The sequence below is a fragment of the Engystomops pustulosus genome, chromosome 1, assembly GCF_040894005.1.
Source record: "Engystomops pustulosus chromosome 1, aEngPut4.maternal, whole genome shotgun sequence".
Lineage (NCBI taxonomy): Eukaryota > Metazoa > Chordata > Amphibia > Anura > Leptodactylidae > Engystomops > Engystomops pustulosus.
The window spans coordinates 102190537-102206293 of NC_092411.1; the positions used below are offsets into that span (position 1 = coordinate 102190537).

General features: G+C 39.0%; 1 protein-coding gene across 1 annotated transcript; it reads right to left on the reverse strand.

The window, feature by feature from the left end:
- Positions 1 to 799: 799 nt before the first annotated feature.
- Positions 800 to 14271, reverse strand: NRL (neural retina leucine zipper). The gene is made up of 3 exons (XM_072150281.1): positions 14114 to 14271; positions 8220 to 8651; positions 800 to 1579 (listed from the first exon to the last, which is right to left on the reverse strand). Exons 2-3 carry the CDS (start codon positions 8649 to 8651, stop codon positions 1202 to 1204), a joined length of 810 nt encoding a protein of 269 aa, XP_072006382.1. The 5' UTR covers positions 14114 to 14271; the 3' UTR covers positions 800 to 1201.
- Between the last annotated feature and the right edge of the window lie 1486 nt (positions 14272 to 15757).

Consider the following 15757-nt stretch of genomic DNA (forward strand, 5'->3'; position numbering starts at 1 on the left):
AAAGAACAGTAAATAATAACACATTCCACATGTTTCCAGATGTTTTAATTGTAAGAATACATTAAAAAAACACTATTCTTCACTTTATAGGTGTTCGCGCGTGTCTCCCGCTAAGTTAGGAGATGTGCGCCGAACATCTGGATGTGAAGAATAGTGTTCTTTCAATGTGTTCTGCAATTAAATGGTCCTGTGTTCACTGTTTTCACTGTTTTAACTGTTTTTATTCTATTCTTCACTTTGCAGATGTTAGCACAAGTCTTCCGATAATGTCGGAGATGTGCGCGCACATCAACAATGTGAAGAATAGTGTTATTTGAATGTGTTCTGCACTTAAATGCTCTTGTTTTCACAGTTTGCACTATTTTTATTCTATTCTTCACTTTGCAGATGTTCGCGCATGTCTCCCGCTAAGTTTGGAGATACGCGCTAACATCAGCAATGTGAAGAATAGAATAAAAACAGTGAAAACACGAGCATTTAAGTGCACATTGCAGAACACATTCAAATAACACTATTCTTTACATTGCTGATGTTCGGCGCACATCTCCGAACTTAGCGGGAGACACGCGCGAACACCTGTAAAGTGAAGAATAGTGTTTTATTAATGTATTCTTACAATTACATCTGGAAACATGTGTTATGTGTTGAAGAACAGTGTAAACACTGTTCTTCTGTGTCTTTTATTAATTTAATGCTCGAACTCGAACCGGCGAGATACTCGTCCGAGTAACGAGCCGGTCCGAGTATGCTAATACTCGACCGAGCAGTATACTCGGACGAGTATACTCGCTCATCTCTATTTATAATGTTACAGCCGTCCGTGCCACTAGATAACTTTTTGTTCACCTCCGAATATCTCTATAAAATGTAGACTACATTAATTGATCCTGGTATACAGCTGTTTTACTAAAACCAGTGGCAGTGAACCCATTGGAAATGCTATTCATAAATGGGATGAATAAGAGGGGTTGGATGTAGGTATTTCCTCATATATGCAAGGGCACCTCATGTATGGGAAAACATAAATATGTTAAATTTGTTTTTCTGCTTAGAGAAACAAAGAAACGGCAGCAAAATGATAAGAGCCTTCATGTTGCACATTAGGGGCATTGTATATTATATATCTTATGTAAAGAGTCAGTTAAATCTCCTGCATGATGTAACACCTTTTCAAGTTTGATTCAGTTCCTTGATTTGAGTATCACAGGAAGAGCTCAGCTCCAGGCCCCGTGTCTCCCCCAGTACCCAACACATCCGCCCCAGTCCCCCCTCCTGTGGCATTCAGTAGTTTCTCATATCGTGCTCTCCAACCATCTCTTTCTCTCGTCACCCGAGCCACCTCCTGCTGCAATTGTTGAAGTTGACGAGAAAGCTGACATTTCTCTGTCTCCAGGACATGACGCTGCTGCACGCGCTTGTACCGGCAGGACTGGGCATAACCCCGATTTTTCAGAGTGCGTCTGCGTTGCTTTAGTCGTAAAGCTTCTTCTTTACTGAAACCCCGTAGTTGCCTATTTAACTCCCGAACAGACATTCCGACCAACTGCTCATCAGAGAAACGTTCAGAAAGGGGAGACAGCTGTGGGATAAGAAGACAACATTAAAAGAAAACTGAATATGATATGGAAAAATGAATATCATAATAAAATAATGATATGTGTATGAATAATGCTGCTTGTTGCAATATTATATACTGGCGGTCCCCTACATAAGGACACTGACTTACAGATGACCCCTAGTTACAGACGGACCCCTCTGCCCACTGTGACCTCTGGTGAAGCTCTTTGGATGCTTTACTATAGTCCCAGGCTGCAATAATCAGCTATAAGGTGTCTGTAATGAAGATTTATTGATAATCCTTGGCCCCATTACAGCAAAAAATTTATGAAAATGTTATTGACACAGAGACAACACTTTTTTTGTATGAAGCCACAATTATAAAATATACAGTTCCGACCAATCTAAAGAACCTTGTATGTAACCTTGGTACTGCCAGTAATATATATATATATATATATATATACATACATACATACATACAATATACATGGGAATCTCCCAAGGATTAGAAGAGAGATGTTTTAGCCTTCACATATTTTAGTCTTCAAATAACTTTGCTCTTCAGATTTTAGCTTTCTCATGTCTTTAGCTGACTGTCTAATCTGTTAGCCAGCCTCCTGTTTTTAAAGATATCAGTACCATACTGACCTGGGACTTCACTACTTTGTGGTTTTAAAAATGTGAGACAACTTAATTCCTGATTAATATGCTGATTTAATTAGAACACCCCTTTTTCACACATTAGACACTGCTTGTATCTTCTGTGTGTTATATTCTTATTGGACATTTTTGCATATACACTCACTGGCCACTTTATTAGGTACACCTGTCTAACTGCTCGTTAACACTTAATTTCTAATCAGCCAATCACATGGCGGCAACTCAGTGCGTATAGGCATGTAGACATGGTCAAGACAATCTCCTGCAGTTCAAACCGAGCATCAGTATGGGGAAGAAAGGTGATTTGAGTGCCTTTGAACGTGGCATGGTTGTTGGTGCCAGAAGGGCTGGTCTGAGTATTTCAGAAACTGCTGATCTACTGGGATTTTCACGCACAACCATCTCTAGGGTTTACAGAGAATGGTCTGAAAAAGAAAAAACATCCAGTGAGCGGCAGTTCTGTGGGCGGAAATGCCTTGTTGATGCCAGAGACCAGAGGAGAATGGACAGACTGGTTCGAGCTGATAGAAAGGCAACAGTGACTCAAATCGCCACCCGTTACAACCAAGGTAGGCAGAAGAGCATCTCTGAACGCACAGTACGTCGAACTTTGAGGCAGATGAGCTACAGCAGCAGAAGACCACACCGGGTGCCACTCCTTTCAGCTAAGAACAGGAAACTGAGGCTACAATTTGCACAAGCTCATCGAAATTGGACAGTAGAAGATTGGAAAAACATTGCCTGGTCTGATGAGTCTCGATTTCTGCTGCGACATTCGGATGGTAGGGTCAGAATTTGGCGTCAACAACATGAAAGCATGGATCCATCCTGCCTTGTATCAATGGTTCAGGCTGGTGGTGGTGGTGTCATGGTGTGGGGAATATTTTCTTGGCACTCTTTGGGCCCCTTGATATCAATTGAGCATCGCTGCAACGCCACAGCCTACCTGAGTATTGTTGCTGACCATGTACATCCCTTTATGACCACAATGTAGCCAACATCTGATGGCTACTTTCAGCAGGATAATGCGTCATGTCATAAAGCTGAAATCATCTCAGACTGGTTTCTTGAACATGACAATGGCCTCCACAGTCACCAGATCTCAATCCAATAGAGCATCTTTGGGATGTGGTGGAACGGGAGATTCACATCATGGATGTGCGGCCGACAAACCTGCGGCAACTGTGTGATGCCATCATGTCAATATGGACCAAAATCTCTGAGGTATGCTTCCAGCTCCTTGTTGAATCTATGCCACGAAGAATTGAGGCAGTTCTGAAGGCAAAAGGGCCGGTGTACATAATAAAGTGGCCGGTGTGTGTAATTGTTTCCATGATGGCAGTGATTTCAGTTCTGACCCATTGGAAAGAACCCTGCATATGCAATAAACATAAAACTTTAGATTCCATAACAGAATAATACTGTTGTTTATACCTTAAAGCATAACTACACTTTCCACAAAATTGAATAAACGGACAGTGTAAACTTTGCAATACACTTTATCGAAGAAATACATTTCTGTGACCTTCTTTTTCCTCTGCCATTTTCTTTATTTAAAGGTAATCTACCACCATAATCAAGAATTTTAAACTAAAAGCACTTACATGTTGCAGTATCCAATCTTCACGTAGCTTTTTATGCCCTTGTTTTAGCAAAAAAAAAAGGATTTAAAAATTATGCACACAAGCCTAAGGCGCTCGGCGCTCTGTTCCTTTTAATTGGGCCCTGAGCACCTAAGGCTAGTTTGCATAATTTCTACAACTTTTTTTTAAATAAGGGCATAAAGAGCTAAAAGAAGAACGGACACACCAGCATGTAAGTGCTCTTGGTTTACAATTCTTGATTCTAGGGTAGATTTAGGGTAGTTTGTGTAAATCAGCTTTCTGTCCCTGTCCTTCACTGACAGCCAGTGATAAAGGAACCTGATAATGTTTCTAATTACTTTATCCTTTTTACAGACAGCCCCCAGAAAGTCTAATCTCTTTATACAGCAGAATCATCATGGGAAATATTCTCTAGGCATGCAAAAAAAGTTATATGTTAGTTTTCTTAACACTGCAGCCATTTTTTTTTCATCAGCTACATGGTTAATGTTAATTGAGTTTAACGACTCATTCTTGGTGTACTATTTACAAACTAAACCAGATGAAAATGCTCTTACAGATGTTACTTTTATTATGTAATGTGTGGTCAACTGATGAGAAAATTTGGTTTTTTGTGTGTAAATTTATCTAGACCTATGAAGCTACACTGTACACTCTCTCACATTCTACACAGTTTACACTCTACAGGTACATTCAGGGTTATCTTGTGTTATAATTTAGTTAATTTGAGCTTCAAATAAAGTTAAAAAAATGTTTTTTGGCTTTGGTAAAGGTAAACAATAGAAGAAAAACAGATTGTAAGATTATGGAAGGACCAACTCTGGACAGGCATAGTCATGTATATGTATTGAGTTTTCTAACAGTAGAGAGACCAAGTCATTGACTTTTGTACGTGGGACTAGTTGATTATAATTTACGTAATAATAGAATGATTGCTTGCTACCACTCTTGGCTGCGTTCACACGTGGCGTTTTCCTTGCGTTTAGAGATTTATACAATGCAAAACAGTGGGGGCTTTGTTGCCAATTGCATGCGTTTCTGTGGAAACACATATGTGATCATATGTTTAAAAACACAAGGCAAATGCCACGTGTGAACGCAGCCTTTCTTTAAGCTTGCTCTCATGGGGGAATTGATTTATTAATCCTATTCACATTTATTTCTGTAAATTAACACCTTCCTGTTTGGTCAGCTTCTGGAATTAGTGATCAATGTGATAATAGGTTGAAATTAATTAACTGACACATAAGTACCATATTTTGCCCAAATTGGAAAAAAGGAAGAATAACCAGTAGTGATGTGTTACCTCTGTAGATTAAGTGGGTTATTTATCATTGGGTTTCCTGGGATTTTTTGGCATAAAAAAGTCACAAAGCAGTCACACTGAGGGTTTTCAAGACTTTTCACGGCTAAAACGTCTCACAGGACTATATACACCTCTCCATCAATTTATTCTAAACATAGAACTACTGCTTGTGCAAAGCCAGATTCATGACCCAAGACTTTTGCAAAAAGTCTCATAAAAATTCTCATACTTACTCCAGTCCCTGCTGGTCTATGAGCTGAGATTTTTTTAATGCAGTTTTTTTTGGAACTTTTTTTTCAGACAGAAAATAGACCATAAGAACATTTACTAAAGGGCTAAAGTCACTTTAATAAATCTGATGGGCATCGGAGCTCCAAAGATAGACATAGAACTGTCACAAGGAGCTGGTCTAATGATAAATAACACCCTATGTCCCCTAACATTACAGGTTCATAGTTTCATGTACAATTCATGAACACTGGTTTATAATAGTATTGCTGACACCTTGCACATGTAAGAACAACTGGCCCATTTTCTACAGCTTCTAATGTATTTTCATTGTTTAAGATTATATTTTCTATCTTGCCTTCTTAGTTAATAAAGGGTTTGTCTCATAAATGACCAAACACAAGTGAATTTGCTCAAAGCCAAAGCTAACAAACCCTCTCCATGCCAGCTATTAATGAATGGCAGTCCATGTAATACCAAGACAGCTATAATCATCCATAATGGTAGAGTAGCTATTTGTTATAGCTTATCAATACTATTTATGGATTAGTGTGGTGCTGCCATGATTTTCATAACTAGTAAAATGAAAAATTAGAAAATTTATGATGCCTAAAGCTTCACTGCCCAATATTCACAGCATCAATTACCTGATTTATGACTGACACATTTTTGTTTTTTTATAGCACAGGCAGTTAAGAAAGTGCTAAAATCTTTGTTAAGTTATTTAAATAAATCCTGCATTTTTTAAAATAAAACATTATGTAATTTAGCTGATGGAGATCGCCGGGTGTGGCGTCCGGCAATTTCCGTCAGCTCCATAGAGATGAATGGAGTAGAAAAGTCATGCGCGGCCGTCTTCTCCATTAATCTCCCGTTGAGACGAGGAGTCCGATTGGGGTACCTGGGACCCCATCGGACCCGTCTTTTTTGTGATCTGTGGGGGTCTCATCACTGAGACCCCCACTTATCAGCAAGTTAGGCCCTATGATTTGGATAGGGCATAACTTGAATTTGTGGGAAAACCCTTTTAAAACAGGGACAGCTGCGGATTAGCTGCCCTACAATGGATGTTGTGATGGCTGATAATGTTGATGGTGTTGATGTTGTCGACAAGCGCAGCATAGGAGAAGGGATCCAGAGCCGGGTCGGATAACACAAGGCCTTGTGTTTGACACCCGTGACGTAGACCAAATAGCTGGATTGTAGGATTTTTTGCCTTCCTCTGGTTCAACATTGTATTGAGTATGATTAATAGGTTGAACTTAATTGACTGTTATCTTTTTTTCAACCTTAGCTGCAGTGATACTTGGTGATCACATGTTCATCAGGCCACAATCAGTAAAGGCTTTTGCTGCTTCCATCTTTTATACACATTGATCATTGTGTCTATGGCATCTAGGATGGCAGATGCAGTCTCTGCATGGATCCCACTCTCTACTGCAGTTGCAGGAGCTCCAGTGAAATTTATGGTGGTCTGGTGGCCAGCAATTTGTTACATTCAGGACAAAAGAACTGTGGTCAAGCAGGAATCTGTCGGATCAGCAGACCCAAACCTATTTTCAGGTGCGTGTAGAACATTGCAGGTTAGAGTACGAATCTGGACTTCAGCCAGAAGTTTGGGTTCGGTGTTTAGGCTCACCCTTGCTGGTAACGCCCACAATTTGTATCAGCACCAATAGCGAATGTTAAAGCTTAAAAAAACCACAAACAAAGCCACTGGTGGCACGAGGATGCTGGTGTTTTCCCTAGGACTGTCACTTCCTGTATCAATCGTGGGTATCAAAGGTATTTTCCCATGAAAGAAAGTTCTCAAATTTTAATCTCCTAGTGATTTGCAATTTTAGCCAGTTTTATTTCTGGTTTATTGCTTTGTTATGCTGAGTATATTTAAGAATCTTTTCTTGGTGGGAATACCCCTTTAAATTCTGATGAGTGGACCACCTCACCAGGATGCCGCCAGCGGCTTTGCCACCATCAGTGATCGTGAATGTTACCGGCGGTGTTCAGGTACCTGAACCCAACTTTTGTTCGATGTTGGGCTTAACTTGGCAAATCAGAACCTGAACATGTTTGTTCATCACTAATCATGAATGATTATGATGTAGTGAGTTCAGATCAGCCATCACTTAAACCCTTCAAAATGGCACTTAGAATATACTTAACCACAGCTTATTTTCCAGTTTTTTTAAACAATCCACATTACCATAGAAACCTGACCTTTTGTACTTGTTTTTGTTTTTAATCTTATTTCAAATTTTGCATTAATTGGCAAAGAGGCATGGCTGGAGGACAAGAATAGCTTAAAGTTGGAAGTTTCTTGCCCAAATCTATATTAACACATATTATGTGTTTTACTAATGTCTAACATCATTTTTTAAATATCGTTTATTTGTATTTATTAAACATTAATTATTAATAAATATAGAAATAATTTATTCCACTGAATAATGTGCATCATAAATGATAAAAGCTAAGCTATGTGTTAGGTCAGAACCTGAGCTATTCATAATGTTTCTAATATTGGCTGCAAATTATATGTTCTGTCATTACTATTTTGTCTGCACATATTGTTTTCCTTCTGTTTACTGAATGTCTTTATCTTTATCTCCTGTCAATCTCTTAATATTAGCTGATTAAGTGATCAGTGACATGTCCGGCTTTATAGCTATAACTGTACTGACAAATCCTGTCACACACAGTAACAACACACAGTGTCACACACATATGTCCTCACATGCTGCATAATCACTCAAGTGTGATCAACTGGAATAATGTTTTAGACTATATGTGTATTGTTATAGGACAAAGAAGATAAAATGTACCAAAAAATAACACAAAGTAATAAAAATTGGCCATCTCACCTGGTGCTGCTGTGCATTCATATCTTCTGGACTCAGCAAGTAACCAGTCGGATGAGTGTTGTGAGGATGCTGCCCCCCAGTCCTGTATCCCCCCTCCATCCCTTGTAGAGATGGTCCTCCGCCACCCATCAAAACCTCTACAGCATCCTCCGGTGTCAGTGGTAGTCCTTCCCCACCCATCTGCTGCTGCAGCGCTGCCATCCAATAAAGTTCTTCTAGACTAGGACGAGGTGGTCCCGCTGGTTCAGGTGGGTCACTGAATGTTGGCGATGGTGGTACACTGCTGCATGGCGTAGAGCCCAGAGATGGGGGAGGGGCCAGGCGGTTGTTCCGAGGTTCAGGGGGCTCTCTCTTTACCTCAAACTTCATCAGGTCAAAGTCATTGAGGTATTCAAGAGCCAGCGGGGTGCTCGGAAGATCTGAGAGCGCCATCTGTGAAATAAGCAACATTGGATTGAAATAACATTTATAATTCAGAAAATATGGAGCATTATCATACATATGTTTTGTGTGTTTTGATAACAATAAAGAGCAAGACCAGGTTCTGGACTCATTTTACTTTCATTTTCTCTGTGGGATCCATAGAAATTAGCATTTGGGGTTTGATCCTCCAGATTTTAGCAAGATCCAACAAAATTCATATGTCTATATTCGGGGCTGTCATTAGGGAAAATTATATCAATGGCCTCCACTGAGTCATTTGCTCTACTACCTCTGTAACTATGAGTCCACATAGAATGGTAGGGCTGAAATATATCACCCATAAAAGTAACTTCTGGTTTGTGTGGGCTTGATACTTTCCCTTGTGGACTTTGTCAATATGTGATACAGCTTTGGTGTTTCTATAGTTCAGCTAACAGTATACTGCCCTTTGTTTGCTCTATTCAGTTCAAGGTTGGTGGAAGCATGGATTGTATCAGTGAGCTAGAAAAGATTTTATATGTGCAAAAACATGTATAAAAAGATGACCAGTGACATAGGATTTATGACCCAGCTTGATTTTTATTGTAATTTTTAATCGTTAATTGAAGATTTTGTAAAGCTTTCCATAGGCAGTTATCATAAAATTAATTTACAAGAATCCAATAGACATTACACTATTGTGACTCATGTGAGTAATTCTTACAGCCCCTCACAATGATAATACTTTTAAGTTGTGATGATCATTCCAATCCCCAATCTTTTCCACATTGACCAATATTCATTGATAGTAATTATCCAGTGTAAGTTATCCTTTATATCTTTGCTCAGGTGTGTAGATGCTTACAGGAAGTATAATGTTTTATGTTTTATTATGTTTCTGGTAACACATTAGGCGTGTGGGGACTTATCAATAAATCGATAAAATCACAGTTTACTGTTTTAAGAAATGCACATGTCAAAGGGCTAAATAAATCGGGCATCAAGTAAGCTTTCGGTACTTGAAGATTATCGGGGGTATTTTTCAGGACCTGTAAGCAACTAAAGAGGTGTAGAAGCCATGAAATTATCGCAAATGCTAACGTATTGCTAGCACTTTTTTCCCTTTTCCGCCACATCCACGTAAGAGATGGCGGGGAGAGAGAGTGGCCGGCAGGGAGTTGGCCAGCATGAATCGTTTCTGTCCCTGCACTGGCGCAGTAGCTGCAGCAAGCAACTACTCACACTGTTCTTATTTCTACCCCAAGTAGGACCTGGTGTAGGAATAAAATGTTGCGCAGCTGGACGCCTAGAGGGGCTATCATACCGCAATGTGTTAGAAGCAGAAATAATGACAATTTGGTTGCTAGGCAGATCTACAATGACAAGTCATGGGTAGCTATTCCTCATTGGTATTTTTTTGGGGTTAATGATAACAAATGTTTTCCAATCCCACATACTGTAACAACAAATGGCTGTTATAAATGGAGGAGGTGGAACTGTTGTATAAGATGTAGCCGATTCAAAGAAATGGTCACGCCAAGAGCAAGAGCCACACTTTGCAACTCCTCTCTCTCTCATGACTCTGAACTAGTAGAGGTGGGTAAACCATTTAATATCCAAATCCCCAAATTGATCATAAGACTAGCATTATAGTTGAACAAATGTTTTTAAGTATATGTTGAGAAATTTCCTACAACGGTATGATGTTTCATTAACATTATTGGAAATCATGCTCCCTTCATTTAACAAAAGAGTAGTTACTCCATTAGTAGGTTTATTATTTTCATGGACAGTTGCATTACTTAAACATCTGTTTTAATTCTTAACATTCTCCTAAGAGTTTGAGGTTATCCAGTATTCACTCTAGGATATATATCTCAAGACCTCACTTGTCCCATAACGTGCAGATAATTCCGTCTCTGAGCTGCGACTTATCCCGGATTTACTGTTCAGATTTGAGTGATACTGTCTGACAGTTCCAGCACCCGTCTATACTGTGCAACAGAATACCACTAAAATGAGAACTGGCCTTGAGGAAATTATGTATAAAAGTAAGTGGATATAAAGAAAGTATAGGATGTATAGATATATAACTAATTAAATAATGCATGAAAAAGGGTTATGTTAAGAATTTGATCATTTTATGGTGACAGTTCCAGAACAAGCCTCAAGTCACCATCACTTCAAAGCTAGTCATATATGGAGGTCACTGGACATATTGGCCCACATTTACAGCATGTGCAGTTTGCCTGTGTAGTGTGCAGGGGGCACCAGTTTCATGATTTGTGACAGACGTTCTTCAGACGCGCCGACAGCGTGCACCACTTTTTTTCACGTGGAGCGTAACATGTAGCGTGCTACGCAATTCTGTCTGACTTTGCATGATGAATGTGGCACACGATCCGACTGTGATCTGAAACGCCCATTTCACTGCAGAATTTAGTGGTGCAATGGGTATAGTGCAGCATGCGCTATAAATATGTTTCGGATACTCCTTAAATACATGTGCAAGCAGTTTGCCCTGAAAAGAACGTGCAAAGTCTTTAGCCTTTAGGAAATGTGGGCCATTAATCTTTTAAACTTGGTGTGAGAATTTGCCAATGATCACTTTTTTCTTGGTAAATCTGCCAGCAAGGCCGAAAAGCCTTTCTTTCCATTTGGGGTCTAAGTCCCATAGAATAACTACAGATATTGCGGACTCCTCTTAAGCGCCCTTCACACAAACGTTTTCTTTGTGAATGTTTTGCGAGTGTTTCTGACATTTAGGACTTGCATTGAACACTGACCCATAGTATTCAATGGTATTTTTCAGATTTGGTTTTAGCTTAAATGCATGCTTATACATATTTTATATTATACACATATATTTTTTTTAATGCACATGAAACTCACAGCATGATCTACTTCTGCAAGTCTATCAGATTCTATAGAGACGCGTCAAAACCCTTTTCAAGAAAAGGTTAAAAAACTGATTGAAATCGGATGAAAAAAAATATCAGTTTTTTAACTGACCAAAGGAAACCGATCTAAGAAAACTATGCAGTGCCCGTCTAAAAGGGCCCATACATTTGATGGATTAAACATCTTGCAGTCAGCCAACCAAGTAATTCAGTAAACACCTATGCCTTCCATATTCTTGAAATTTCATCTATGCTAACTTAATTTTACTACAAGAAGGTTACACGCATCAGTCTCAAGCTAATGAAGAATAAGGTACAGGATTTCTAAGTTTCTACTGCTGTGTATCTAGACTAATAAAAAATTCCATAGGATTCCATTAAAGATGTTTATGGATTACAAATATTTGCCTAACAAGGTCTTAGATCCCTAAGTGTTGCTCCTGAACATGGCACCCTCACCGATGAAACAGGCAATATCCAGGAGCAGAAATTCCTTGGAAGGTTCAGTCCTGATCATTCGCTGCTCATCTGCTTCTGTAGTGGTTGAACAAATTTCAGAAGGTCCCCTGTATGTAAGGGAGTAACAGACATAGAAACTATCCTATGGGGCCCGCAGTGTTAGGGGGCCCCATCATCCAACCTGACACACAGTGGAGGGTGTGAATCATTATATACTGTACATATGGTGCACATTGTACAGCATAATATGTATATAATTCATATATGATGTAAATGCTGAATGTGTATACGGTGTGTGTATATACTGTATGTGTTTATATATGCTGTACGTTTGTATATGGCACTGTATGTGTGTGTATTTATCTCTATATATGTGCTCATGAGTGGATAAATGTGTGATTGTAACTTGAATGTGTGAGTATACAAATATGTATTGTTTTAAGTGGCAAGGGGGGCCCCATGCAGAAGCCTGCTATGGGGCCCTGCCCCTCCTAATTATGCCCGTCTTTGATTATTTATCAGGTGATTGCTGGCACCTAATAATTGGTACTATGGTTTGGTAACAGGCATATCGCCAATTTTTATTTCATTTTTTTTTTTAAGATTTTTAACTGAAACAGCAAAAAGAAGTTTGAAAGACCTTTGTATCACCAGAAATAACCATTTCTCACAAATTTTAGGAAAGCAACATCAAATTCAGAAGGGCATAGGCCAGGCCTGCTGCAAACTAAACGATGATGGTAATGAAAATTAAATGAAGAAAACTGATAAGTGGAGGAGTGAAATTAGAATGGATAACAGGGAACAGGAAAGAAAGTAAAACCTCACGGTATATGAGGCCTCTAAAAGGTTTATACTAAACAGAAGGTGAAGAATACGAGTACAGTTAGAAATAAAATGGAAGATGAGAGTAAAGAAGGGTAAGAGGTTGGTACTAGAAAAAGGCCAAAGAGTTTAGTCAACTGAGAGTAAGAGATAAGAACTTGAGGGAGCGCAGTCACCATATTTGTATAATTTAAAAAGAGAGTACCAAGCTTTATAGGAAGAAAAAATGCAGGCATGTAAAATAGAAATGATAATCGTGGATATAGAAGAGTTTAGTACAGGGATAAAAAGGAAAGGGGGAACAAAAATGAAAAGAAGGGTCCCTATATTTTGAACATGAAAATTTTGACAACCTACAAAAGATCCCGGCTAGAGAGAGGAAGGGCGGATGGTTGGAAGAGGAACCATATTGCCATATTCTTAAAACTTTACATTTGTCTACTATATATCTGAAAGTATAATCATCCTTACTCAACTCAGTATGATCATAATACCATATTCATTCTAAGATGAAGTAAATCATTAAATAAACTGTTAATATTATTTAATAGAGCTTTCATCTTCCCAACAAAATGACACTAATTGAAGATCTGGTCAAACCTACATACGTCTATCACAACTATCAACATGCTTGTCCCTCTCTATCCAGTAAGCACTGTCCACAATGTCAGGCATCACCCAAATTTGTGTAGAAAGTTAGGCTATAATGTACGAGCCAGCTTATCTGTCAGTTATATAACTACCTTCATTAATTCTCAAATCCCTTTTTCACATTGTATATACTTGAATCTGGATCTTCACACACACAATATATATATATATATATATCCTTATATATCCTTTCTGACCTGTAAACATATTCATGCAAATTACTGTTTTAATATATTGATTATCCATAGATTAATTCTGTTGGCTGATAATAGTCAGCTATATTCTTGTGTGGCCTTGTAATGTAGCGTCTACCAAGAGTATTCACAGCCCTTAAGAATTAGGTTAAATGACAGAAGAGAAAACATTATGAGCTTTATTGATTATTGCACTTTATGAAACTACTGTCATTTCCTAAGCCCTGATATAGGTGCATATGACATCTTGCCATACCTGAGTGCACATATCTCAGGTGGTAAGACAGTTTTAAGTATTGAAGGTATTATCTGACTGCAGGCAAGGGGTGAGACACAGCGTAAGGTAAGTCAGACAGACCGCACTTCTACTACATAAAAGTGTGACAGTAAGTGGATCACACAAAGTGACAAAGTCCAAACATACAAGGAGTACAAGACAGGAGTTCACAGGAGTCCAACTTACTCTGAGTGTGCAACACTGTGGTCAGCTCCTCCTGTCCTCTCCCTTTTCACAGATCCCCATGCAAGTCCTGGGCAAAGCCTGCTCTGCCCCTGGGTGCCAATCTCCCTACCCTTGTGTCTCTCAACTGCCCCTGTCTGCTGCTGGTGCCTAGGGTGCAGGGGTTAAATAGCGGGCCTGTGAGCTCACACTTATCTCATTATGGACTCTCCAATAGCAAAAGCCTGGGGATAGATGGGGAGGGAGAGGGCAGAGGGCACTGGAAAGGGAGGGGGTGCTGGAAAATTATTCACAGAGTGTTAGATCTGTCCAAGCTAGGGCTAAAGCTCTCCAATAAGGTAGAAAGGGTGGAGGGGCAGAAAGTACGAGGTCTGACACTGCCCATGCCTATTCATTCTGTCACTTCTGCCCAGTAACCAGATAGGTAGAACATTTATATAAAGCTATGTCAGACATGGATAGCTCCATACATGACAGATAAAATAGTACAGTTAGAAATAGGTCATATAGATATGAGCCAGATAGATACAGTGTACATTTACATAAATAATATAGAAAGGTATTTTAAATACATAGGACAGACTGGTATTATATAGTTTACATATACATTTATCAAGTGATTATGCATATGCTTAAATCAATAGATAGAAATATATGCGTAGATAGATATAAAACACAAGTGATACAGATTAGGAGATAGCATAAATACAAGGAAAACATGATAAAACATGATACACTTCTTGTTTGTATATTGTACCTGAAGGGTTTTAATACTTTTCAGGTGAATGTCCCTGAGTTAGGTGTATGTCTGTCACTGTGTGGAGCTGTCAGTCTGTCACTGTGTGAATCCGCCCCTAATCCTGCTGTCACAGTTTGTTAGTGACAGGCATTGCATCCATTGTTGTGTTAGTGCGGTTATGCTGGGGTCACACTGAATACCCCCCCTCGCCATGATGTAATGGTGCCTGGCCTACCCGCTCCCCATCCAGCACCTCGTTCTCCGGATAATTAGCAGAATGAAGTGTTAAAGGGATTACACAAAACAATCCTTTAAAGAGAGATGGGATTAAACACACGCACTGACACACAGACAGCATGTATATACAGGAGGGGGGGTCAAATGAGAGAGACAGAGTCAGACCGAGACAGAGGCACAAGGGAGAGACAGCAAAGGGCAGATATTTAGTAAAAGAAAAAATGTATGGGTAGAACAAAATATAAGGACATTTTCTATACCCAAATATGCAAAGAAAAAACTTTACCTAAGTAGTAATATAAATCAACAGAAAAAATGACTAAATACCGTACATTTTTAGACTGTGTAAATAAAATACAAAACATGGCCAGAAGAAAAACTGCTTACCATTGATAGCAGACGTTATTTTTAGATGTTATATCATATTGACATTAAAGGAAATCTACCATCAAAATCCATCACTTACTCATAGATCCAGGCACCTTGGCTGTGTTAATCTAGATTTTAGATTTTAAAAGTTGATTTAGAAAGGAGGAGGCTACGGATAACAAATATAAGAAGATTACCACAGTCACAGTGTCTGGATCTATGAGTAAGTCTCTATGGTTTATCATGCTTGGCTTTGATGGTAGATTTGCTTTAGGCACTCACTCGTTGCTTTACATGACTAT

What these genes read in the sequence shown, in the direction of transcription:
- NRL (XM_072150281.1), bottom strand. Translation starts at nt 8,651, where the DNA reads ATGGCGCTCTCAGATCTTCCGAGCACCCCGCTGGCTCTTGAATACCTC. An exon ending in TGAATGCACAGCAGCACCAG is followed by an intron (nt 1,580 to 8,219) that starts GTGAGATGGCCA and finishes CTTATCCCACAG; the next exon opens with CTGTCTCCCCTTTCTGAACG.